This window comes from Acinonyx jubatus, chromosome B3, assembly GCF_027475565.1.
Source record: "Acinonyx jubatus isolate Ajub_Pintada_27869175 chromosome B3, VMU_Ajub_asm_v1.0, whole genome shotgun sequence".
Lineage (NCBI taxonomy): Eukaryota > Metazoa > Chordata > Mammalia > Carnivora > Felidae > Acinonyx > Acinonyx jubatus.
In genome coordinates this window covers 4,603,909-4,630,627 of record NC_069386.1, presented here as the reverse complement: position 1 = coordinate 4,630,627, position 26,719 = coordinate 4,603,909, and the positions used below count along the sequence as shown (strand labels likewise).

Sequence of the window (26,719 nt, the reverse complement as noted above, 5' to 3'; positions counted from 1 at the left end):
TATTCATATACACGCGTGTGTATGTATATAAACACGTGTGTATGTGTGTAGTGTATATATGTGTGTTTATGTACATATATACACGTGTGTGTGTGTGTCTTTTGCCTCTATTTTCTGTGAAGATGGGGATAGTTCATGCCTTTGATGCTTGCAGAGTGGTTCAGCTGCTCCTTGATGGGACATTCATTTATGAAACTGAGAAGCTCCACTGTTTCTCAGCCCCCCTCTTTCAGTTATAGCCCACGGCACACTGTGTATACAATTCCCATTTTCCTCTGGGACTTTCTGGTCCTTAGACCAATTTGCTTGGAATTTCTCCCTAGGACCCATGGTGCATAGACAGGGCTGAATATTTTTTGTATCTGAGGAGGAGGGTAGGTTTTGCTTCCTGAGAAGCTCTATTGTCTATGGAGGAGGGCTTTGAATATGATTTCCAAGTGGGGTTAGTAGGGGTGGGGAGTGGCAGCTGAGGAGGGGAAGGGGGAGGAGCTGGCAAGGAAAGGGCAGAAAGTTGTGGAGGTCAGGCAGGAGAGTTTGGGCAGCTGGAGGGTTTAGAGCCTGGAGATGGCACTTGACTTTGCGGGTGGGCAAGGGTGGTGGTGGTGACGGGCTCACACACTAGGAGTGGTCCATTACAGGCAAACATGGTGGGTGCCAGCAAGCTGGAAAATGATCTTAAAAATGATCGGTGGTGTCCCGTGGGTGAGCGGTCCTGGCAGCTGCTGTTGCTGAGAGTTGTGAATGGACGGTGAGATGTGGCTGCTGTGGAATGGAGGGCTGGCTGAGACACACGAGGTTCCTTAGAGAAAGACTTGAAGGGGAGGAGAAGGACCTACCTGCTCCTGCTGTAAGAGGACCAGGACAGGCCTGGGCTGGAGGTGGGGGGGGGACGCGGTGGCTCTCCTGGTCTCTCTGAGGGTGCGGCATTTGTGTCCTGGGCCTGAGTGACCTGCCCCCTGACCACAGAGTCACCCTCTCATCTCGTGATTGCCTTATTCTGGACAGGGCTGCTGTGGAATGAGAGTAGGTGCATTGGGGAGGGCACCCGGCTGGGGCAGCTCTACCCAGGTCCCAAATTCCCCTTCCAATCAAACCAGAATCAGGAGTGGCTTCTTGTAGCCAGTAATCCTCTAATTGGTGTCCACTTACTCCAGCGCAGATGTGGCCACTTCTCCAGTCCCTGGAGTGCCAGCCAGAGTGGCCAGCTCACCCAGGAAGGGAGGGCCCAGGATCTCCACCCTCCAGGGTCAGGGGCTCAGCTGCCTGAGATGGGAGCTCTGAGGGCCCTTGGGGGAAGGCCAGACAAGCCATCCAGAGCACTGCAGATTGGCTTGCCGGAAGGACAGCTTCAGCGGTAGGGCCTCACGGGAGGGCAGGACCAGCCACAATCCAGGGCTTTGTTGAGCTCAGGGCTAAGACCTTTAAAATGAATGGAATCAAAGGAAGGAAAAACAGAAAGAAGAAACTGGAGGGGTGGACATGTGTTCGATTAACTTACCGTGCTATTAACGACTTGCCCTGAAGAGGGGCCACAGTCCTGGGGGGGCTCGGAAGCACGGTGTGGAAGCTGACGTGGCTTCATAAGGAAGGTCTCACTGACCTCTGAACTCAATCCCTGTGCCATGGCTTGTGGAAAAGGCTACTTCAGCCTGAGTCCACACAGCAAAATAAGATCTTGACAGTCTATGGAGCAGAATGACATTGGTGATGGTGGTACGGAGCCCGGAAGAGCTCACGTGTGCGGCGTAAGGTTAACGGCACAGTAGCTTAAGGCGGACACTGGCAAAGCGGACGTGTTCGCAGCGTGGAGCATCCAGTCTGGTGTAGGGCCCTCGGTGCCATCTCATTCAAGGAGCTATTGAAGGAACTCGAAATCTCGTCAAGAAAAGAAGTGTTCTGTGACCAGTCACACTTCCTCTGTGTGGCCTCAGAGGGCAGAACAGAATTAGACTCGATAAAAGGAAAATCCTCTTGAAAATGAAACGGGCTGCCTGAGAAGTAGCGTATTTATTCCCAGTGAGAGGTGGAGGGGTTACTATAGGATGACCCGGTCCCCTTCCTGCCGACTCTGGGTAATCCCCGCCCCACCCCCTGCCCCCACTCCCTCGTTTCCTCCCCTCCACATGGCTGGGGCCACATGTTCTGCCACTCAGACGTGTCCCTGCTCCAGGCCAGGGAGCCGGCTCTGACCCCCAGGAGCACCACTGTCGCACTCAGGGACTGGCATCTGGCCACTCTTGCTGGGCGGGCCTGGCTCCGGCCATTGGTCTGTGTCCGCTCCAGAAGGCCAAAGCTTGCAATTTATAACCCAATTCTGGCAACTCATTACTGCTTGATGATGCGCCTGATTTCCTTCGAGCTCTTTTGGGATGCGGAGGCAGGGAGGGAAGGGAGAGTTGGGGTGAACATGTCCAGGAAAAGCAAACATTTTGTCGCCCTCGTGGGTGGTGAGGAAGGAGGCTGGGCAGGGGGAGGGCAGGGAGAGCTGACGGAGCAGAAGTTCGAGAGCCCTGGAAAGAACAATAGACATTTTGAAGCAGAGGTTAGTATGACTCAGAGATGATGGAGATAGCCTGTCCTCCTTCAAAGCTGAAGTTCTTGTCCGATGCTCCCACTTTTCCCTGCTGACCATTGCAAGCGAGGAGGGGGACGGGGAGGTTGGAGCTTGTTTGGAACTGTGGCTGTAGGGAAAGGAGAAGGTCAGCTTGGGGAATTGGGAAGGGATTGCCAAGTTGCCTGAGATCAGACTCAGGTTGGAAACCAGAAAGTTTGGCCAGACTGGGGGCAAGAAGCCGCGGCCAGATCCCAGGTTAGGAACCAGCAAGGGAGAGTGAGTAGAAGGTCAAGGGGCAAGGGAAAGGGGATCCCTGAGGAGAGTGTAGTTGTAGTTGAAGTTATTGTCTACCCCACGCTATGCCTGTGTGTCGACGGGGATGGGGTGAGGAGGATAAAGAAGCCAAGAAGAAACTCATGAGTGGAGAAGTCGGGGGGGCTGGGAGTCTGGAGTCGCCCTAAGGCAGAGGGCAGGCTTCGTAGGTGGAAAGATGATAACAAAATGGCATTTTAGAGCTGGAGAAATTCCTCTGACTGGGTTCAAGGGATGGCATTTGATTGGGTTGCTACAGGAAGTGAGGCTGAAGGTCTCTGAGGGGATGAGCTAGGCAGACCTGCTGCCAGTGTGTTGGCTGAGTTATTAGAAAGGCAGGGATGATGGCAGGGGACCGGAGCCTGGTACACAGTGACGCTCAACGTGCGGTGGCCTGAGCTCAGTAAGTTCAGGGGGAAGATGGTGAGGAGTGTGGAATGGTGTCCTGATAGCTAATAAATGTTGGGTGATGTGTGCTTTTGGCCAGTGCTTCAAAGGAGAGTGGATTGTTCTCTCTGACTTTTGTCAGTGTTGGAAGAAAGAGAGCTGAGTAAGAAGGGGAAGAAGTGGAACTAAGTCGGAACAAAAGGTGTGTTCAAACTCTTCTATGCCTCGATGAGAGGGGCTAATGTAATTGGGTCAGAGTGTCCTGGGAGACCCTGCCATTCTTGGACAGGGAACAACTTCCCCCGTCATTGCTGAGCTAAATACGTTAATTATCAGTAGCCCAAGGGGTGCCTGGGTGGCTCAGTCGGTTAAGCACCCGACTCTCGACTTCGGCTCAGGTTATGATCTCGTGGTTTGTGAGATCAAGCCCCGCGTCGGGCTCTGCGCTGTCACTGTGGAGCTTGCTCGGGATTCTCTCTCCCTCTCTCTCTGCCTCTTCCCCACTTGCATTCTCTCTTTCTCAAAATGAAAAAAAAAAAAAAAACCTTTAAAAAAACAAACAAAAAAAGCAGTAGCCCAAGATTTTCCTACTGTAAGCACCCGGTTACTCTAGGGCCCCGGGAAGTTCAAAACAACCGGGTGAGAGGATCCTGGCACCACTAACAGATTCCTACAACACTTCATCAGGGCTCATCCAATAGCAAACCTCGGATGACAGTTATTTCCAAATGCAAAACCACGGCATGAGCTTCTCTGTGCTCTTTCAGCACCACGTGCAAACTTCTATCAGAGGTTCTATCTTTCTTCCGCTGGAGAGGTTCTCCAGGGTCCAGACTAGAACATTCATCCCTGTACCCTCAGCGCCTGGCACGATGCCTGGAGTGCAGGAGTCAGCATGTACTTAGCAAACACTTGCTGAATGAACACCTACGACCTCCAGGATCATAAAGGGAACGCCTCACTCCTCTTTCCAAAGGGGAAAGCTCACACTCAGTGATGGGGAGCCATTGCCCAAGGTCACACTCAGTGGCAGAGGAGAATTAGAACCTGAGTCTCCAGCTTCCTGGCTAGAGAGAGGCTGGACTCCAAGCCTCGGACTTGGTTGACACCGCTCGACGTGCCCTTTCTCTCTCCGGCTAGACTGTAAGCTTAGAGAGGAAAGAGATTGTGCCTTTCTGACCTCTCCATCCCTGGGTGTCTCAGCGCCCCTTCCTCGGCTCTGCCCCCATCCTCATGAAAGTCTTGCTTATTAAATTGGCAGAGAGCCACAAGAAGCTGGAAGGACACCAGATGGCAGGAACAGAACCTGAAATGGTTCAGACAAGGAGGAGAGGGAGTGCGAGATTAAGAATAAGAAGGTGAGCTTTAACTGGAAAAAGGTACAAGTTTGCCCTTAGGGTAAAAAAGACTTTACAAGCAGGAGTGGGAAGGACTTAGGTGAGCGGTGGTTCACGCTGAACATGCACGGGCTCAGGATCAATGAAATCATTTGGCTGCGGCAAAGCCGTTGCTAGGGCGTGGGGCACACACCCAGAGAGGTGCTAATTCAATTCTAGGCTGCTGTGGGGTGACCTCTGTGTGGGTCACATCTTCAAAAGGAAATTGATAAATTGGAGGGCCACTAGGGTGACTAGTGGGACCACATCTGTGGTCCTGTGAGAGATGGGCTCGAAGGGAAGTCTAGGTTCCTCAGTGTACCAGACGAAACCTTCTGGAACTGGCCCTGCCTAATTGTCCATTTCCCCCATCTCCTTTACACTTGAGCAACATGCCCACCGGGTTATTGGGCACCTCCCTATCTTTGTCCACACTAGTCCCTCCATCTGGACTAGTCTGTCTATCCTTTTACTGTCCTCCAGTTGACTTGGTGAGCACCGATGCAGTTTTCAAAATCCTCAAGCTTACTGCCTCGTAAACTGTCCCAACCAAAACCCCTGGCAGCCCATTCTTTGCTCTATATTTTTATGCTCCCCCTCTACCTAGTTTTATAATTGTGCATTTCACCTTCACCGCATTTTGTTCATATGCCAGTCTTTCCTATTTGACAAAAGGTTCCTGGAATCACGGATCCTGTGGCTTCTGCCTGCATCACACTGCCCTAGCCTGATCCATGGGTGTTCACACAGCTTAAACAAATGACCCAAAACTTCCAGCAAGCTTCCAAAGACTTGGAGGAGCGTCCCGTAGCTGCCTGAAGAGATTCTGATATGTGCACCTGCAGAGAGAGCCAACAACAAGGATAAATGGGGACATGTGGCTGGGAGGTGGATTTGGGCTCACAAGGAGAAACTGCCTTAGTATTGGTCAGGACTCACATTCCACCAACAGAAGCCTCATTTGAAGGGGCGTGAGCAAAGGAAGAACTTTCTGGGTACCCCGATTCCGTGAAATGTTTGAACTGCCAACCCACAAGAAGGTCAGAGACAAAGCCGGATCTCAGAAACACAATGTACCTGGAAGTCGCCAGGACTCTGAGCCCCTTGCTTTGCTTCTCTCTGTCAGAGACCTCCCAGCTCCCAGCTTTCCAGCACAGAGAGACTGCTTTTCTCCTCCAATTCCAGTTAAAAACATTTTCGTGAAGAACTCTGATTGGCTTGACTTGGCTTGGGTGTGATGCTTCCCTTTGTGGTCAGGGAGATAGGTACCATGAATAGGGTGGCTTGAGTCAGCCGATTGAGGCCAGGGATGGGTTCACCTCGGAATCACACAGTGAGAGTGGGGGAAGGGCCATTTCCAAAAGGACTGGGAAGATACATGGATGCAGCTTCTAGGACAGAGGGGTTGTACTCCTTTGTTCCAAACTTCTTTTTAAAATTTATTTTAATTTTTTAAGTGTTTATTTTTGAGAGACAGAGAGAGAGAGAGAGCACGAGAGCGCGCACAACTGGGGGAGGGGAGGGGTAGAGAGAGAGAGGGAGACACAGAAATCAAAGCAGGCTCCAGGCTCTGAGCTATCAGCACAGAGCCCTACGTGGGGCTCAAACTCAGTGAGGTCATGACCTGAAGTATGAACCGTCAGGTCATGACCTGAGCTGAAGTATGAACCGTCGGGTCATGACCTGAGCTGAAGTATGAACCATCAGGTCATGACCTGAGCGGAAGCCTGACGCTTGACAGAATGAGCCACCCAGGTGCCCCCCTCCTTTGCTCTAAGTTCCTAATGACCGTAGCCATCCAGCTCCAGACACTTCCTCCATAAAGTGCTTTCATGGAAAAAGGAGAAAGAAAGATGGATAAATGTTGGTCACTCCCAACATTTAGAACCAGATTTAGGCAGTGCTTACAACCTTGCTCTGGGAATCGCCGCCCGGTTGAATTGTGTTCTGGGCGTCAGGACGCAGCCATTCCCCTCACGGGTGCTGGGAAACCGAGGCTGGGTGGACAAGGAGCTGCAATTATTCTGCCAGTGGGTTTTGAGCCCTTCGTCCATGCTGGCTAATGGACGGGAACACAAGACGCACCCGGGGGAGCTCTGACCTCCCGGGGTCACTCGACGACGGAGACAGGTGGGTCTGCCTAAGGGGGGGGGGACTGCAGTCCCCGGCGAGGCGAGGGGCAGCCGGGCTGTCAGCAAGGAGAAGGGGGCCGGTCCCGGACCCCCTGGGCGCCCATGCCGCTTGCCGGCCCGCAGCTCCCCGGGGTGGGGGGGGGCCCGCAGCTCCCCGGGGGCGTCCGCACCTTCGGCGGAGCCCGCGCTTGCAGGGTTGCGAAGGGGTGGGGGGGGGGGGCGGGGAAGGAAGGTTGGCGGGAAGCCGGGGTCCCGGGGCGTGGGAGCGGGGGCACAGCGGGAGGCCTCCCGGGGCCGGGCCCCGACGACTCCGGGGCGGCTCGGGGGCGCGCGCGGGGCCGGGGCCCGGGGAGCGGACGGGCGGGAGGCGTCGGGCCCTTGGGCGAGGCCCGGCGCCCCCCTGCGCCTCGGAGGCCGTGCTCGCCGGCCCGGGGCCGGGGGAGGGACAGCAGCAGGTGACGACGGCCGGGCCGCGGGGCTATAAATAGGGGCGCGCGTCAGCCGCGGGCGGGAGCGGCGGCCGGCGGGGCAGGGGCCTGGCGAGCTGGGCGCGGCAGGGGCCGGCGGCGGGATGGGGTCGCGCAGGGACCCCGGCCACGGCTGGGGCGCGGGCTGGCGCTCCGGGGCGAGTGGCGACGGCGAGGACGACGGGCCGGTGTGGATCCCCAGCCCGGCCAGCCGCAGCTACCTGCTCAGCGTGAGGCCAGAGACCAGGTGAGCGGCGCGCCGGGGGGTGGGGGTGGGGTGGTTGGTGGGGGGGGGGGGGCGGCGGCGGGACCCTCGATGGCACCCGGGCGCCCACCTCTCGGGTCCAGGCGCAGTGGCCCTGAGGCCCCTCGAGGCTCCTCTTGTCCTGACCCCACGGGCCTCGGGCAGAGAGAGGAGCAGGGCCCCACTCAGGGGGAGGTCTCGCGGGGCCCTGAAGGCCTCCCTTCTGTCCCCTCCCTTCCTCCCTCGGGGCCCACGGTCCCACCCGCACCCTCACCCCACAGCGGCTCCTCCCTGGCCTCGGATTCCACAGTGAGCGATAAGGGGATAAGGGACCGGAGTGGCTGAAATTCCTCCCTGGCTAGAAGGGAGGGGAGAGTATTCAGGGGGTGGGGGGACCGGAGAGATGGGAGGGGGGCGCTAGGGGGGCCCCCGCAGTGGGGGATACTTAGCTCGGGGTGGTGGTGTTGGGGGTGGTGTTCACCAGGAAAAAATTAAGGTTCTTCTTTTTGGGCAGATGGGTTCTTCCTCTGGGCCCGGGGCTGTGTGGTCTTCCCCAGGATCTCTGTGGGGCTGGTGAGGTGAAGGGGGGCGGGGGGATGAGGTGGGGTGAGGTTGGCCCTGTCTGAAGAGTCAGAGCTTGGGGTTCCCAGGGGAGCCAGTTGCCCTGCCCAGGTTGGGGGAGCGGGATGCCAAGGGAGGGGTCCGGCCATGAGCCCTTTGCTCCTCTGTCAAGAGTGAGAGGTGTGGCTGCTCTCTTTGTTTTAGGAGCTAGACTACCCACAGACAAAGACACACGGTCGGTCAGTAGAGAGGCATACGAACACTACATGGCAGGTGGACACCCAGGGACACATGTACTGCCATGGAGAGGGACATTTCCTGCCCCCTCTGGGCAGGTCAGTTTCCCTCCAACTCTGGAGCCTGTTTTCCAAAGGGAACCGTGATGGTTGGCTGTTGGGACAGTGGCTGTGTCACAGCCCCAGAACTTGGCTTGTTGTGGGTTATGCAGAAAACAGCCACTCCTCTGAGAAGCTGTCTGGGGACCTCTTGTCCTCCGTTCCTAAAACAGCACCAAAACAGGCATCAAGGACGTTCAGGAAAAGTCCCAGGCACTTCCTCGTGAATTGGCTGAGTTCTGTTGACCTTGGAGTTGGAAAAGTTCAAATGTAACCGGAACCGGTTTCTGCATAAAACTCGTCAAATGGTGTCACATGTCTGGGGCAGGGCTGAGGGCTGGCATCGGTGACTGAGTCAGACTGGACAAGGCCCCTGGCTGCCAGGAAAGAATGCCCCTTCCTCCTAACCATTGACTCCACGGAAAAGCTGGAATGAACCTGGGACATTTACTCCAGCCTGTGGGGGGAAGCTGACTTGCTTGTAGGAGCGTCACTCTTGTCTCCCACTTGTCACAGTGACTTGCCTGGGCTTTGCCTCCTGCATCTGGCCTTTGTCAACGCGGCAGAACAAATAGAAGAGAGGCAGTGATGGAGGGAGGGAAGCAGGGGCGGCTTGAAAACCAGGCAGAATGGGGAAGACAGTGGATCTGGACTGTTAGAGAAAAAGCTGGAGAGTGGACACCTACCTTGATGGTAGATACATTTTAATTGCCTAACCCATGAGCACAAAGCAGTGGGCCGGCCTGAGAACTGCAGGTGGGATGCGAGTGACTGGTTCAAGCCCCCTGAACCTAAATGAGAATGCTCTTAAAAGGATACTCTTTGCATCAAGCATTTGGAGGAGGCAGGGCTGGGGCGGTGTGAGAGAGGGTTTTCTAGTCCGGGCCTGTGGACCCGGTTTTGCCCCTGCCAGCTGGCTACAGACCCCGACAGGTCCTGAGGGACAAGGAGGGCCAGACTGATCTCACCTCCGGAAAAGCCTCTGGCCAAAGAGGGGAGAGTGTGGATGTGAATGGGGCTGTGTTGGGGAGAGGAGGGGCGGCAGTTCCCACTTGTCTAGCGAGGCCTGACTCTTGCGTTAGAGCAGGCAGCCATGCAGTCTTCTGTCCCTCAGAACAGCCTGACTGCCTGTGGGGATGGGAAGAGGGCCCAAGACATGAAGGAGAAAGAGGGTCCCTTGAGGACTTTGCCAGCTGTCCTTGGCTCCAGCCCAGATGAACCCTGACTATCCCAGAGTCCTGACTGAGAGGCAAGTTCTGTTCCACTCACTCTTGGCTCCACCATTTTCTGGGTCTCCCTCTATGCATGGAGCTCACGAGGCGTTGTTCTCAAGGGCCCTTGTGAGGACGGGCTGCCCCTTGGGGACCGATGGACAGCTGGGCTGGGGCCTGGGCCACGGGAAGCTTTGGTCCAGGTCTAGAGCCTGGATACCTGTGCATACCTCCCCTCCCCTGAATCCACAGCCCTGAAGTGGTTTCCAGTCAGTAGTCAGCTCAAGGATATTTGTAACGCCCGTTGGGGGCAGAGTTCCAGCATGTGGACGGTCCCAGCAAACTATAGGCCCAGCCTCCTAGGGCGTCCAGCCCCTAGGGCCTCATCCCTGTAGAAGACGGGGCAGGGGTAGGCTGGAGCAGGTTAAGGAGGTATAGTCGGGTGGGTCTAGTTATGACTAACTACCTTCCGAGGGACACTCGGAAGCTTTAGGAGTCTCTGTCCCCCCGTTTCTTGGAGACCCTGGCCCAAGGGGGCTCAGAGGAACAGCAGAAGCTATGGTGTTTGCTACAGACAGCTTTGGAACACCTCTTCTGTCCCGCTTAGGTCAGGCAGGTTGTCTCAGGCTTTCAGGGAAACTGAGGCATCAGGCTAGGACTTTCCAAGGGCCTTTTACATCCCAGAATATGTGAAAGCCAAGAAGAATGGGAGGCCCCGGGTTCCACAGCCAGTCCTGGCTCCCTCCAGGCTCACTTTTCCTTCTTTACCATGAGGCCTTTCCTTCTTGGGCCCTGAATTCCCATCCTGTAAAGTGAAGGTGGCACTAAGAACTGTTCCAGGGCTTTCTGCACCAGCGTTTGGTGCCCCTGATTCTGACCTCCTCACAGGCGGTAAAGGGAGAGTTTCCTGCCTGGATGGGGCCCTAAGCCTAGCTTTGGCCCAGTTGGCAGGGCACGGGCAGCGCTCCCACTTTCTGAAGATAAGCTGCCTCCGTGGCACAGGATTCCTCCTGCCGGATCTGGCTGACAGCGTAGGGGTGAAGCCCGGAGAGCGCAGGACAGGGAACAGAGCAGCCCTAGAGAGAGCCAGGGAGGGGGTCACCATCGCAGCTCAGTCCCTTATCTCCTTGCAGGTGGCACCTGTCATTCTCCTCTTGGAATTAGAGAGCTGATTCTCTCCCTCTCCTTCCCAGGGAAGAAATCCAGACCCACCAGAGGACAAATCTCTCAATTACGAGGTGAAAGGCAAAGGAAGTTCATGGTCAGGAAAGGATGGACTTGGCCAGTGTCTGGGAACCATGAGAGGTCCTGCCCACGCGGCCTCCAGAGGATTTTTAAAGCTCTGAGCAGAGGCAGCTGCGTTCTCGCTCTTGCCATCTTTTCTGGAGCAGCAGCTCCCTCTGGGGGGCGGCACCCTTCCTTTTTGAGAGATGCGTTTGCCTTCCCTCTCTCTACCTTCTTTCCCTCTCTCTCACTCTCTTCTCTCTCCCTTCCACAAAACAGCTGTTGAATGGCTGCGGTCAGCTGAGCACTGTGCTAGGAGTATGGAAGCTACAAAAAGAGCTAGGTCTGAAGGCTGGGTGGGCAGCAGGAAGGAGGGAGGACTTTCCAAGCAAGGAGGCCAGAAGGATGGGCTCAGAGGCCGGGCGTGGACATGTCCATGGCAGTTAGGGACAGGTCTGGTTCCAGTGGAACATGGTATTGGGAAGGAGAGAACGATAGTCATAGGGGTTGTGTGAGCAGATCAGGGAGGGCCTTGCACGCCCAGTTAAGGAGTTGAGACTCAGTGTAATGTACAATGGGGGGGCGGGGACTGTCACATTTTTTTCAGGGAAGTGGTGTGATATGCGGGGCGAAGGAGAAGGGGGCTGAGGTGGTCATCGGATTTGGAGCCGTGGGGGTCTCGATCAGAACACGACAGCAGGGGTAGAGCGAAAGGAAGAAAGCAGGGCCGAGAATTGTTGACCGGCTGGATTTGGGACCTGGAGGAGAGGGAGGGGTCCAAAATGGCACATTTACGGTTTGGAGTTTGGGAGGATGCTGGAGGTGGCCACACACCCAGGAACCCCTGAGAGGAAGCCGTGTTTTGGGGTAGAGGTTGAGGTTGGGTTTTGGCTTATAAAGGGACAGACCATCCCTGTCCTCATAGGGGCAGCTGAAGGGAGTAAGAGTGGAGGGGGTGGCCTCGCCTGGAGGTGTCTGTGTGAAGAAAGGTGGAGGGAGGGGCGGGTGGGGTGGTCTCCCTGGGTGGATCCGCAGCCCCCAGCTAGTGTCCCCTTTCAGCCACCCGGGGCAGGAGGGGTGATCAGGGCCCCTAGACACAATGGGCCCTTGTGCTGGTCTGACCGAGCTGGGTGCCTCCTGGCTCCTGCTGAATTAACCGCTTTGTTTTTCTCCTCTTCTCTCTTCCAGCTGGTTTGCCTTGTGTGGCCCCTTTAACTGTACTTTAACCTATTAATGGGCGTCCTCCAAGCCACCTGTCTCCTTCCTAGCCCGTTAGGGGATTTCTAGGAATGGGGGCTCTGCTCCCCCCAAAAGCCAAAGTGGGAGCTGCCCCCAGGCTGGTGTGCTGTGGGGTGGGGACACGCGCCAGGCAGCCGTGAGCCCCTCTCTTGGGGGCAGTGACCCAAGTGGCCTGGGACACATTTTTCTCCAAGCGCAGCCCCACGGGGCCTTCCTTCCTGCCTAACCATTCCCCTGGACTCTGCCGCATTTAACGAGCTCTCCGTTTCAGATACACCGGTGTGCCTGGTGGTGAGGCCACTTGCTAACTGGAGCAGGCCAACTAAGACAGCTGGTCCCTTTTAATAGAAAGGCCTCTGGGCCCCAGATGGTGGCCAATTAATACCCTGCAAACTGTTGTTGGTTTTGCCTCCTCTCCTTGCTCTTCTGGCCTAATGATTCCATTTGCTGTTTTCGCTTAGCTTATCAAGCAACCGGTTGTCTCACCCCAGCTCTGGAAGGTAAACGCACATTGCATTACATTTCTCTGACTGCCTTTTTCTCTCGGGTCTGGGCACTGAAGGGCCTCCGGGTGACTGCTTGTGCACTAATGGGGCTGCATGGGGTGAGGGGAGGGCCGGAGGGCGGGAAGGGGGGGAGGTGTGAGAGGGCACTCACGTGAGCGTGGGTCTCCCAGGGGCCAGAGTTGACGCCTGCATGGACCGCTGAAAGGCTTCCTGGGACCCAGAAATAGGCAAGGCTTCCCCAGATGCCTGTTACTGTGTGTCTGTGCCCCCTGGAGAGGCACCATGGGGCCAGGACAGAGAGCCACCAGCCATGTGACCCACTGACCCATCCTAGGTGTCTGCGGTGTTTGTGATCCCCTGTCTAGATTTGACACCTCATTGTCTATCTTCTGACGCAAGGTTAATGACTTCAGCGTTTCCTTCTCAGTCTCTTCTCTTTCTACTACCTCTTTCTCCAATTTCCCTCCCTTTGGGCTCTCTCCATCCCTGCGAAACTATGAACTCTTTGAGGTCCGGGAATACCACGTTAGCGTATGCCTGCCTTCGCATGGTCTCAGAATCTGCTCCAGAGCCAGGCAGGACTTGAGCATCAGGCTCATTCATAGTCGGGGTTTGCCCATCGAATGCCTGTTCTCTTGCCTCCTGAGCTGGGGACAGCTTTCTCCCGCGGGCTGAACTGACTTCTATCATAAAAGTCGGAACATTTCCTGGATATCTCCCACCCCACCCCTTGGGCCCCATCCCAGACTGGTAGGTCTGGGGAGAGTCACCTACGGTTTCTTTACACAGAGAAAGGTTTCTGAGAAGGCAACTGGTCTCTGAGTAGCTAATCATGTCTACCGACATGATTAGCGCCTACCCTGTACGTTTCCTTTGATATAGGAGAACATCAAAGAGCCTTTGTTCTGGGTTGGTTGATGATCTGGAGGGGGTGGAGGGGAGGGGATCACAGCCAACTCAGAGGGGAGCGGTGAGTGCTAACAGAGAAAGGATCTTGGAAGTTTCTTTAAAGCAAGGTAAAGAACCAAGTCTAAGGGCACAGTTAGGGTCCTTTGCGCATTGTGATAAGCCCACGGTTCTGGTGTTCTTTGGAAACACGCGATTAGTTAGGCTGTGCTATCCTTATGAAGTCACAGAGCTGGAAGGACTTGGAGGTGTCAGGGTGGGGCCAGACTGTTTCCAGATGTGTGGACTTCTGGCTTTCCAGGAGACTGGAAGCAGCCCTGCTCAGAGTCTATTCAAGTGGTCTGGAGGATGGGGACAGAAAGCGGGTGGACCTTGACCGCATATGCAGTGGCTCTCCCTGCCCTAACGCACCCCAGCCCCACCCCGCAGAGGGTGTTCATCTAGTCATGCCTTTTGGCAGTTATGCATGAGTTTCCAATGCAAGCATTTTCTATAATATAACTTAGAACCTAGTGGCTTTGGGAAGATGAGTGTACTTTCCCATTCAAGAGAAGTAATGAAATCAAATAACTACCTGCTACTGAATATCTAGCATGAACACCCGAAGAAAATTTCCTTGAAGCATAATTTCCTCCTTTTCTCTTTCCAGTAGCTTATTTCCTTAGACTTGCCCAAGTAGCTTCATCCTTAAGAGCCTAAGCTGAGTATTAGATCCAGGCTGGTGCTTCTGAGTAAGATAGGATTCTGGTTTTGCAGGGAGGACGTAATTAGGGATGTTCTGAATTAGCTGCAGAAGCCTGGAAGCCCGATGCCTTTTGGCATGGCACTTTCCTCTGGAAATGGTTGGTTGCGATTTGGTATTCCCCAGCCAGAAATATGCGGTCGGTATGAGAACAGCAAGAAACGTGTTCAGATGTTGTGTCTCCTGAGTGTCAGGGAGTTGAAGGGCCCTCTGTATCTGAGTGGGGTAAAGGCAAAGGCAGAGCACGATAGAGGAGGTCCAGATGAGAGTATCACAGCGGGTGTTATGGAACCCCGACCGCACGCCCAGTTCAAGCGTTCAGGTGCGTGAGAGCTTAGGGTCCCCTTTCTGGGCAGTCTTTGTGGGCGAGGGCTCCCGTCAGTTCCTCGGAGGCCCAGGTGTCTGCATTCCCCTGGAGACACCACGGCTGGACCCCTGTTGGTCCAGAATCTTACCTGATCCCGGACGCTCTTCCTGGGATATCACCTTTCTCCTCAAACTCTAGTCCAGAATGCCACCCACAGAAATGATGAGTTGAATGTGGACGCCCTCCCTGCAAAAGTCCTCTTTGCCGTGTTCCCACGGACACTCCCCTGCCCCTGGCGGAGAGGTCGCGGGCAGACGCATTGCCCAGGTGGCCGCCCCTCCTCTGAGGCACAGAGAAAGGCAGCTTTGAATGTTTTGTCTGTCTGTCTCCAGTTCCCCCTGCTTCTCTTCACTTCTCCCCTCCTGGTCCTCACTGCTGCTCACCACGGGGTGTGTGAGTGGGGAGGGGGAGGGGGGCTGGGCACAGCTTGTGCATCACACAACCCGGCCGTGTGGTTACGCTTCACGCCTTGGGACGCGTTGTGTCTCTGCTGGCCCGTGAAAGGGTTTGGCATGGTGGTTTGCTTCCCGTGCCCAGGAAGGAGAGGACTGTACATGCTGAGCAGCGTCGGTGAGTCTGTGCTGGACTCAGCGAGCCCGCAAATGCCCTTGAATTTTGGGAGGCGGATTGTCCCTATGGAACTACAAGTCCTGGCTTTTGCAGGAACGGATCTGTTGATGGTTTGGCGGTCGTGCTGGTCGGTCTTGGAGCTGGCCGCCATGCATTCACCTGAGCACGTGGTGTCCGGGGATGGACCCCAAGAGCAGACTCTCTTTCCTGACACCCCTGTGAATTAGAGTCTACCTTTGGGTCTCGACCCCTGGAATTGGCTGGCTTCTTCTTCCTCTACTCTGGTCTTTGCTCATAAATTCAGGGCCTTTTCTTCTGAGCGCAACCTTTAGGAGAGGCCCCTGAGCCGTGTGTCCTTGAGAGTTGACTGGCTTTTCCCTCTTTAGCATGAATGGAAGCTCTGCTGTGCTGGGGTCCCCGTCTCTGAGGCCGGACCTATCCATATGTGTGCCTCCCCCGTGTGCGAGCTTTCCTGGAGATAGATGGTCGAGGGTGAAGCAAGGCCTTCCGATAAGGATGGGAAGGGGACAGCAGGGCTGGTGGTTTGGCATGCTTAGGATCCTGGCCCATGGTCAGAAGCCTGCCTATTGGAATGGGTCTGTATCGGGATTCTGTTCAGCCCCTTGGTACCACCCCTGCCCCCAGGGTGGCCAAGAGATCTGGCTCCCTTGAAGAAAGACTTGCTCAGGTACTGGGGCCGTGGCCACAGGATGGTGGATGGACGTGGTAAGATTTAAGCTGCTTTGGACAACACCGGTCCAGATTGGACACCAGCGGAGATGCTGGCGGGGGGAGAGCCGCTCTGAATCGTTCTTTGCCTTTCGTAGGAGCACCTTCTGCTCCATCATCGCGCAGCTAACAGAGGAGACCCAGCCGCTGTTCGAGACCACGCTCAAGTCCCGGGCTGTGTCTGAGGACAGCGACGTCAGGTTCACCTGCATCGTCACAGGTAATGAGGCCATCCGTACGAGCCACACCAGGGTCACAGCACACAAGAGGGTCCAAAGGGGCTGTGGGGACGGGCATGGAGGGGGTTGGCTGTGTGCACAAAACTGTGCAAGTTGACATTTGTTTCTTAGCTTTCTCTCCAGCTTAGTCTCCCTGCGTGGGCTGGGGTCCCTTTTTCCTCCCATTCTGGAGCCACATCTACAGCCTGCTTCTCTTCAAAAGCCTACCTTCAGTGTAGTTCGTTACCCTTAGACATATGATTAATGAATCTTAGCTCCAAGGAAAGAAGCTGTCCAATTGAAAGAGTTTTTTTTTTTTTAATGTTTAAAAAATGTTTATTTTTATTTTTTCATTTAAAAAAAATTTTTTTTTAACATTTATTTATTTTTGAGACAGAGAGAGACAGAGCATGAACGGGGGAGGGTCAGAGAGAGGGAGACACAGAATCCGAAACAGGATCCAGGCTCTGAGCTGTCCGCACAGAGCCCGACATGGGGCTTGAACTCATGGACCGTGAGATCATGACCTGATCTCGACCGAAGTCGGTCGCTTAACCGACTGAACCACCCAGACGCCCCAAAAAATGTTTATTTTTAAGAGAAAGAGAGAGTGAGTGAGTGTGTGAGCGAGGGAGCCTGATGTGGGGCTTGAACTCAAGAACTGCAAGATCATGACCTGAGCCGAACTGGGATGCTTAACCAACTGAGCCACCAGGGTGCCCTGAGGTTATTTATTTATTTATTTATTTAGAGAGTGAGAGAAGGGGACGGCAGGGAGACAGAGAGAGAGAGAGAGAGAGAGAGACAGAGAAAGAGAATCCCAAGCAGGCTCCGCACTGCCAACACAGAGCCCAATGTGAGGCTCGACCCCACAAACTGTGAGATCGTGACCTGAGCCAAAATCAAGAGAGGGACGCTCAACCGACGGAGCCACCCAGATGCCCCGAAAGAGGTTTTGGAGGCCATCTTCCCAAAGATCCCCACTTCAAGCTGAGTGGTCTGAGGCTTGTGAATCTCAAGCCTGAGAGACGGTGATGTATCATGATACTGACTGCAGACCCTGGAGAGGGACCGGCTGGCTGGGATGCTGGCTCATCCCCTTTCCAGTTATGTGATACCGAAGAGGTTGCCTAACCTTGCGTGACCTCTCAGCGCCTCATCTGTGAGGCAGGGATGACCACAGCGCGAACCTCCTAGGGTTATTGTGGGGCCGGATGCGTCAAGACCTGCGAGATCTTTGGAATGGCGCCTGGCTACAGTTAGTACCATACAAGTGTTGGAAATTAAGCCTATTATTATTTGCGTTTCTCTGAGCTCCATGGTGGGACTTGGCAGAACAGGGAGTAGAGTGATACTCCTTGGAAGAGGAGGCTGGTGGAGTGATAGTACTGGAAAGCCGGCTCTGAGGAGTGCCTCTCCTCCAGACCTCCCAGCAGGGTCTCCTGTTGCACCACCTTGACCTGCTGGCGGGCCTGCAGGACTACCCCTCCCAGCTGTGCAGCCGTCTGCCAATGGGCCCAGGTCAAGGTTCCCTCCGAGAGCCCATTTTTTTTTTTCCAGTAAATCAAGGGCATTGGTGGTTTCCAACTGTGACGTGCCCTGATTCCGGGGCACCTGTCTGGCCCAGCCAGCAGCTAAACAGCTTCTCTGGGATCGGCTTCTCCTGGGCAGTTCCCACCCTTACCCAGAACCCTCCGAGCGCCAGCCTGAGAACACTGTCTGTTCCAGGGGACACAGAGGTGTGCATCTATTCCTTACCTTTGTACAGCGTAACACATTTTGCAACATTCATCTGTTTCCATTGTCATTGGATTCTGACAAAACCTGGTGAAGTAAGTGCTATTATTAGTCAAGTTTTACGGAGAAGGAAGCCAAAGTAGGTTAGGTGACGTGCGAGGAGGAGGTAACTACTGCTCTCTAAGGCATCTGACTGATGCCTGCTACGTGACCGTGATCCTGACGGTGTTCTGAAAAACCCGACTCTTTCACAGATCCGTGCTTTTACATGCGCTGTTTTCCCCCTCCAGAAAGTCCTTAATCCTTCCTTTCAAAGGAAATTAATTTTTATTTGATCAAATTAATACAAGCACATAGTTTAAGTGTTTGCGTTATACTAAAAGGCACGTATCAAAATACAGAAGATCCCACCCCCCCCCCCCCCCCCGGCCCTAACTTGTCTTCCCAGAAGCAACCTTTTCTTATCCCATCCGATAACCTCTTAAAACACTTTTCTGCCAAAAAAGAAAACAAAACAAAACACTTTTCTGCAAGGTCAGTGCCATCGGTACTCTTGTTAGCTGCTTTCCTTGGGGACACCCCTTTTGGAGATCACCGTTCTTCTGTCTGAACTGGCGGCCTTTTAGGTCCCATACCCAGCTGTTATCCCGGGGTTTCCCTTGGCCTTTCTCCTGGGTTTGAGTCAGGTTCCTGGATCCCATGTCATCCTTTTTTCTGGGTTTACTCTCCGGCTTTACTGACCTACATCCTCCAGTAGATTCATCAGGTGAAAAAGCCATTCTACCCCAGGTGGCACGACAGCGGGAGGCATGGTGATGGCGAGCCCTCCACCTGCCTCTCGTTTGAGCCATTCTGCTCCAGGGTGATACAGTTGTTCCGGGCGTCTGACGCAGTTGGCATCCTGGGATCTCCCTTTACCATCATCCCACACATTCCCTTTACCTCTCTCCTGTGATGGGTTTCCCGTTTTCTATATTCCATGTTTTTCTTTTTCTTGATTTGCATTCTTGTTTTGGTAGCTTCCTAGGCAGAGTATGTGGGAAGTAAATGTTAGACAACTTCTGTCTGAGGATGTTTTTTTTTTTCCCTCTTTATATGTTACTCTTTTTAAATAAAATTTTTTTCAACATTTATTTTTTGAGAGGCAGAGAGAGACAGAATGTGAGTGGGGGAGGGGCAGAGAGAGGGGGAGACACAGAATCGGAAGCAGGCTCCAAGCTCTGAGCCATCAGCACAGAGCCTGATGTGGGGCTGGAACTCACAGACTATGAGATCATGACCTGAGCTGAAGTCGGACGCTTAGCTGACTGAGCCACCATGGTGCCCCTCTTTTATTTTACTTTTGATGGGGAGTTTGGCTGGGTCTAGATTCTTTTTTTTTTTTTTTTTATGGTCTAAACTCTCAATTTATTTTTATTATTATTATTATTTTTTAATATATGAGATTTATTGTCAAATTGGTTTCCATACAACACCCAGTGCTCATCCCAACAGGTGCCCTCCTCAATGCCCATCACCCACCCTCCCCTCCCTCCTACCCCCCATCATGAGTCCTGAGAAACTTAACAGGCTGGGTCTAGATTCTAAGTTGAAAATAATTGTCCTTCAGAATTTTGAAGACATTGCTGCATTGCCTTCTTGCCCCCAGTGTTAGCATTCAGAGCAGGAAGATGGTTCTTATTCCTCACTCTTTGCAGGAAACTTATTTTTCCTCTCTGGAGGCTTGTAAGAATGTTCTGGTATTTCATAATGATGTATCTTGATATGGGTGTCTTTTCATCCTGGAGCGTGCTTGGACACTTTCATTCTGGTAACCAATGGCCTCTAGTTCTGGGAAATTTGAGATTACTGTGATGTTGGTTTCTTCCTCCTGTTTTCTCTGTTCTTTCTTTCTGGAACTCTTGTTATGTGAATATCTGCTTCCCTAGACTCATTCTCTTATTTTCTTATTCTTTCTTCCCCCTTTTATTGAGTTGTCTTTTTTGCTCCACTTTCCAGATTGCCTCAGTGTTATCTTTCAACTTTTCCACTGTTTTTTTTAATGTTTACAATTTTTTAATGTTTACTTATTTGAATTTATTTTTGAGTGAGAGAGAAAGAGAGAGAGAGAGAAAGAATGCAAACAGGGGAGGGGCAGAGAGAGAGAGAGACACAGAGTCTGAAGCAGGTTCCAGTCTCTGAGCTGTCACCACAGAGCCCGACGTGGGGCTCGAACTCAAGAACCACCAGATCATGACCTGAGCCAAAGTTGACGGTCAACTGACTGAGCCACCCAGGCACCCCTTTCACTGGGTTTTTAATTTCTAAGAGCTCCTTAAAAATTTTCTTACTGTGGTATCCTATTTTCTTTATGAATGTAATGTCTTCTTTTAGATCTCTGAGACTAGTAATGATGGCTTTCTAAAATTTCCTTCTCCCTGCATAGCTTGGGTTTCTTCCAATTTGCTTTTTTAAAATTTAACTTAATGGTTTTGGTCCTTCATCTTCTATGTATAGGCTTTCCTAGATACCTAGGGGTCTTTGGCTGTCAGGTAGTGGTTAAGAGGGGAGACTAAAAAACTGGTAGTTCTGAGCAAGTGGGAGGGGCCTGAAAACTTGGGGCTTCGTTGTAGGGTGGGTGATCTGGCAGCATTGGAACTGACAAAGTAAGTTTCTTTAATTCCTTCATCGTGGACTGGCTAGAGTCCCTAGTGAATGCTCTTCCCGTATCTTGCCCGGAGGGTAAAGATGTTCCAGGAACCGTGCGGATTCAGATTAGAGGGTTGGGTGGGCTCTCACCAGAGAGCATTTATTTTATGCACAGTCATCACATTTTTCTGTTTTCCCTGGAGTAGTCATGCCTCAGCAGTGCTGGCTTACCCTCAGGCTAAAGTTTTACCTTTCCAGATAATCAACCTCACCTTTGGCCATGCATGGGGGGGAGAAGCCATTACCTGGTGGTATGGACGGGGTGAGGGGATCCAGAGATCTGATCGCTTTTCAAACAATTTATAATCTCTCCTCCTTCCCCTTCCCCGCAAGTGGTTGCCAGCACTTATGCGCCCATGTTCAAAGGGTAGCTATCAGTTGCCCCGCTGCTGCCTAAGAGGCCAGCTGTCCCGGGTCTGCGGAGTCAGTTTCTGCTTGTCCATCTGCTTTCTGACCTTCAAACTATTGTTCCTCCTTCTGCTCGCCTCACCTGTTCTCCCCGTCCCTGTGGTCTCACATCTTTTAATACAAAATCTCTTTAGAGTACTTGTAGTGGGTTTTGTAGACAGAGTTTTCACTCTGTCTTTTTACCTAGAAGCCTACTCCTTTGCCTGGAAAATTCCTTCCCATCTTTCCAAGTCCAGCCCAAAAGGCTTATCCTCTAGGACATCATCTCCAGCACTTCCACGGAGAGCTCTCGCGATATCTGTTTTCCTGCTCGCACATCTCTCCCTCCAAGAAGCCTGTGAGATCTGAGAGGGTAGAGCACAAAGCTAGCACACCGGGTCTCTCTGGAGCAAGCCCGGATGCCTATTCCTTTGCACCGCAGCTGCTGCAGGGGCCTTGGGCCACCGGAGAGGGGCTGGCACCAGGGACGGCCCTCCCTCCTCTCCCTCTTCCATTCTGCCCTTCGGAGCCATGGACTCTGAGAGCAAAGTGGAGAAGCCAGACAGGATCCTGACTTACAGACTCCTGGGGCATTTTATTAAGTGCCTCCAATGTCATCACGAGGCTTTGCCCTGTTTTAAGCCCCACGCAAAGGAGCAAACTTTTATCCCCTCAGTTGAGACAACATCCATGTCTCATGAGACCACCAGATGACCGTGGTCTCCTTTCTGCTCGGGAGCCCCTGCCATGCTCGGGTCTACAGGACTCCCACTTGGGGCTGTGGGATTTCCAGGGCTCTAGCTGTGTCTAACATCCATGCCTCAGTCCTCTATTGTAACTAACTTCCTCCTCCCTGCTGTTGCCCCTTCCGCCCCCCCCCCCCCAAGCAATCTCAGGTCACCTGAGTTTTATGTAGCAGATTAGGGAAGGGGTCTCTGCGATCACCGTAGTAAGTAAGCCATTTCCAGTGAGCAAGGAGAAAATGTGGACTGTGTGGGGAAGAAAGGGGGAGGGCAAAGGGGGATGCAGAAAAATCAGAGAACAAAGGAGACAGGGGCTGGGTCTCCCAACCTGGAGAGGTAGATGGTGGATAGATCTATGGCTGAGACTGGCCTCCCTGTGGGACTCGTGTGGTGCTCCCAGCTGGTGTGTGTGGGGAAGGAGTGACCACACGTGTTTGTCTGCCTCCCACCCTGCTGCTAGCATCCCCTGAGCTAGGTGGTGATGAGTCAGCCCCACCAGGGCCCTGCCAGGGACAGGTGATACTTTCCGGTGGGTCCGAACCTAATAGCACGTGAGGGAGAGGGGTCTGTGCCGGTTGTCCTGCTCGTGGAGCTCTGAGGGAAGCCCTCGGGGTCCTGGAGAAGGGATGGACAGCCCTGAGGCTCTTCCCCCTCAGAGTGGGCATATGGGGGGTTAGCTCGCCTTGACTCGGCCTTCTGGCTGCTGTCTCCCCCAGGGCCCCTCTGGCCAGAATGCTGGTGTCCTTGAGGTTGTCCATCGTCGTCTGAGCTGTCAGCACAGAGCCCCACACGGGTCTCGAACTCACTGACCGTGAGATCTTGACCTGAGCCGAAGTCAGGTTCTTAACCAACTGAGCCACCCAGGCGCCCCGACTCTGTGGATTTTATGTTGGTGTGTGTGTGTGTGTGTGCACGCACAGACGTTAGGGCAGGAGGAGGAAGAAGACCGAGCCTTTAGACAGAACCACGTTCCTGAAAAAGGCCCTTTCGTAGAGAAATGAGTCCAGTGTAATGACTACTGGGGATAAACACTTACATATTGGTCCCGCAGTCCTCACTGGAAAGGGCGCTGGTAGAAGGAAATGGAAAAGCCACGTGCCTTGTCATGTGCCAACTTTGTGACCCTGGCTAAGTTCCTTTGCTTCCCAGAGCCTCACCTTCTTCTTGTGGAAAACAGGGGTTGAAACACCTGATCTGCCTGTTTTGTAGAAAAGAGGGATTTGAATTTGGGTCTTCTGCGTATCACCTGGATGGTTTGGGGCAGAAGCCTTAATTTCGTGGGCCTGGATTTCCTCCTCTTTTACACCTGGGATTAATAACAGTACGTTCCTGTAGGATCTGTGTAGGATCCGACGAGATGACGCATGAAGAACGTTCAGCTCAGTAGCCGGCACAGAGAAAGTCCTCAATAAATGCTTGGCAGTTGTTTTCACGGGAGGGCCAAACGAAACTACATTTGAAAGCTCTTTGAAAACTCTACATTGACATCTGTCGTTATTTCTCTCTTCAATCTGAGCTTCTCAAACTGGGGATGGTGGGGACAAGGTTGCAAGTCCCCGGGCTGGTGTTCCAGACTCGGGCCTGTCGGCTGTGAGGCAGAGGTCCCGGCCTGCAGCACCAAGGGGCGGTGGGGGGGTGGGGGGGAGGGCGTGTCCCTGGCTACAGCTTGTATCCGTGTGCGCATGCCTGCCCGTGGGCACACGCGTGTGCCGCTCGGAAGGAAGGACCTTTCCTGTCTGTGTTTTGGAACACAGTTCGTATCATCCAGGGGACAAGGAGATGTTTTCCGTCCAAACCCGTTGTTGCCACGGAGCCCTAAGCTGTCAGGTTGGCCCCCGTGTTTCGAAGAGGCACCCCGAGGATGGCACGGGGGCTGAGGCCTCCGCCTTCGGGCTGTGAGGCCCATTCAGTATCTCCCTCCTTGCCCCAGCTTGACTGGACTCAGGTGCCCTGGACTCTGAGGCCCTACTGGGCAGATCATGGGGCAGGGAGGCTCTGAGCCGGGCTCTCGGAGGGATGAGATCATCACACAGGATGGTGAGGACACCTGTGCTGGCCCCGGCCACACGCGGTGATGTAACCAGGGACTTTAGCTCACAGTGGAAACATGGGGTTCACTTTACAGTCAGGGTTGCCCAGAGTTTGTTCCTGGCCGCCTCAGCTGCCGCCTCGCCTCCCTTGCTCCCTGTTCCTGTACGTTCCCCGGCGTGTCCTCTGCTTTCCACCCCCACACCGTACTGTTACGGTTCCTACGTCAGGCACACCCTCCCCATCTGTCCCTTGCTTGTTTGTTTGCTCGTGTCCTTACTCACTCCTTTACTCACTCATCCAGCAGGGTTTTATTAAGTAACTACTACGTGCCAGGCACGATTTTAGGTGGCGGTGATATAGCAGTAAAGAGGATAGGATTCCTGCCCTCATGGGACATGGGTCTAGGAGAAGAGACAGATGAGGAAAGAGGAAGAGCACTCCATAAGAGTGAGGAAAAGTTTTCAGGAAATGGAGCGGGGTGGGGGGGCGGTTTGCAATGCTGACAGATTCGGTAGATGAGGCACGAGAATTGCCAGTTGGGGGCGGCTGGGGGGCTCAGTCCGTTCAGCGTCCGACTTCGGCTCAGGTCGCCATCTCACGGTTCATGAGTTCAAGCCCCGCTTTGGGCTCTGTGCCGACAGCTCAGAGCCTGCACCCTGCTTCGGATTCTGTGTCTCCCTCTCTACCCCTCCCCTGCTCTCTCTCTCTCAAAAATAAATAAACATTAAAAAAAAAAAAAAAAAGAATTGCCCGTAGATTTGGCCAATGTGTGAGTCGTGAGCGACCTCGACAGGAACAGTTCTGCTGCTGCCTGGGAGCACAGAAGCCCAACTGGATGGGGAGGCAGAGGAGACAGAGTGCGGATGGCACTTCCCAAGCACTTTTCTGTGAAATCCATACAGCAGGCTTGCATGCCTCCGGGAGTCATGTAGTGGAGGGGAATAGTTCGATGACACGGGAGGGGGCAGGAGCGACTGTTGGAGAGATGTCCTTGACGAGGCAGGAGGAGATGGGATCCAGTGGGGTCGGCTGGAGGTAGGAGTGTGGGCAGTTTACCCGGAGACGGCAGGGCAGACAGAGCAGGGGAGCCCCGTGTGATCTTTTCTAATGTTCGGTGGGTTCCCGGAGAGCAGAGACCCTGGTGGTGACGTTCTATATCTTTATAATCCTCGCTTGGCAGTCAGCACACACAGAATACTTATGTTGGAGGGCGTGTGTGTTAGGGGTCTCTGAGTTCTCATAGATAGTGGAAATCACTTGGCGTCAGCTTAAGAAATGAAGCAGGTGGGGCGCCTGGTGGCTCAGTTTTTTAAGCGCCTGACTTTGGCTCAGGTCATGATCTCTCAGTTCGTGGGTTCAAGCCCCGTCTCAGGCTCTGTGCTGACAGCTTGGAGCCTGGAGTCTGTTTCAGATTCTGTGTCTCCCTCTCTCTCTCTGCCCCTTCCCCACTCACACTCTGTCTCTTTAAAGAAAATTAAAAAAAAAGAAAAAATGAAGCCGAGTTCACGGGAAGGCTAGACGGGCTTCTTGTGGGACTGAGGAGTGCAGCTGTGTCCACGCGAGGCGTGGGCTCAATATGTGGAAGGGTGTTGAGACTGTCTGTCTGTCTCTGATCGCTTATTCTGTTCTGAATACGAGCTTCATCTTTCCGTCTTGCTCTAGGCTGGTCCATGAGGACAACAGGGCTGCCCCCTCCTTTGAGGTTACAGTATGGAGTTCCAGACCCAAGGGTAGAGTGTCTCGAGGTCTTGATTCCTAAAACCTAGGTCAAGTAACTGGATTGGATTAGCTGATTGGTGTCCATCACCGGACCCCTCAGCCACGTGGGGATGGAGGCAGGGACCGTGACTCTGACAGTTGGAAGCTCTCCCAGAAGCACCCCCCGGGAGAGGGGCTGGGGAGACACCTTGGTCGGCCTCACGGCAGTGGGAGCGGGTAGGGAGTTAGGGATGGATGGATGATAGATGAGTGGATGGATGGGTGGATGGGTGTGTTTTAGCCATGTCATCAAATAATACCAGCAGCTCGGCAACCTGGGCAGGAAGTAGGAGGGCTCTTGGTGTTGGGGTACTGGCGGGGGCATCTCTGAGGATAGAACTGTGACCACGGTTGAGGATGTGGAACAGGACGCTGAAGGAAGGAGGCTTATTTCTACCAGCCAAGGCTTTCTGGAAACTTCTTGCTTCCCTTCTTACCAGGAAGCGAGGACGTTTCTCCTCCCTCTCTGCCTTCCAGCTGCTGAAAGGGGCACAGTTTTCAGCCCTGACGTGGCCTGGCTTCTGCAAATGAGTTGAGCCAAATGATAGCCCTTCTCTTCCGGCGGGTGGGGCAGGCGGGCCAGCCCAGGCGCTTCCGGTGGTCCGGGGAAGCCGGGGCATTCTGCGCTCCCCTTCCGCTGCTTTGGAGCTGGTCTTCCCGCAACCCGGTCTCCTGCCCCCTTCGTAGGATACCCAGAGCCGGAGGTGACCTGGTACAAGGATGATGTCCAGCTAGACCGCTACTGTGGCTTGCCGAAATACGAGATCATGCATCAGGGCAACCGTCACACACTGCAGCTCTACAGGTGAGGGGAAAGCGGCCTCTCTGGTCACCTGAGGGTCCCGTGGCCCCGTCAGAAGTGGGCCCACCGGGACGCAGATGCCCAGGCGGGGTCCAGGGGTGGAGGAGGGTGGGGGTGGTTTCTGCTGCGGAGTCGAACCCGCTGCTGGCGAGGCGTGTCTGCCTGCCGGTGCCTGGGATCCCCTCTGGCCGGGGTGGGAGCGTTTCTGACAGCCCGAGAGTGGAGCACAACCAGAGGAGGTCCTGCCCCGTAGAAACATTTTCCATGAGGTCAGCTGCCAAAAAAAGGCTCCTGTGTCATCCTTACTTCACAAGGGGGCTATGCGGGTCACCTGCTTCTGAAGGGAGCTCTCCTAGGCCCCAAGTCTAATCCCCTCCCGGAACAGCATGACCTGGGCCAGCTCCCTCCCTGGTGCCGGCCTCGGTTTCCCCATCTGTACGTTGGATGACACGGTGATGTCTGGGTGGGGGCGGGTGGCGCTCAGGGCGGGACC

At 54.1% G+C, this 26,719-nt stretch overlaps 2 protein-coding genes across 5 annotated transcripts in view; both read left to right on the top strand.

Moving 5' to 3' along the window:
• ZNF592 (zinc finger protein 592) overlaps window positions 1–6,116 on the top strand; it is a 58,549-nt gene extending 52,433 nt beyond the window's left edge. Inside the window, exons 11-12 of the mRNA XM_053223507.1 lie at window positions 4,515–4,611; window positions 5,305–6,116. Coding sequence (XP_053079482.1) covers window positions 4,515–4,601 — 87 coding nt within the window. The 3' untranslated portion in view covers window positions 4,602–4,611; window positions 5,305–6,116. The remainder of the gene's footprint in view (window positions 1–4,514; window positions 4,612–5,304) is intronic.
• A 1,141-nt stretch (window positions 6,117–7,257) lies between these two features.
• Window positions 7,258–26,719, top strand: part of ALPK3 (alpha kinase 3) — a 55,114-nt gene continuing 35,652 nt past the window's right edge. Inside the window, exons 1-4 of one of the 4 annotated variants that reach the window (XM_027068157.2) lie at window positions 7,258–7,475; window positions 12,504–12,542; window positions 15,961–16,082; window positions 26,112–26,229. In XM_027068157.2, the coding sequence (XP_026923958.1) occupies window positions 7,333–7,475; window positions 12,504–12,542; window positions 15,961–16,082; window positions 26,112–26,229 (422 nt within the window). In that variant the 5' untranslated portion in view covers window positions 7,258–7,332. Of the gene's footprint in view, window positions 7,476–8,098; window positions 8,369–8,399; window positions 9,618–12,503; window positions 12,543–15,960; window positions 16,083–26,111; window positions 26,230–26,719 lie in introns of those variants that run through there. The other 3 variants (XM_027068159.2, XM_053223503.1, XM_027068158.2) reach the window with 3 other exon arrangements.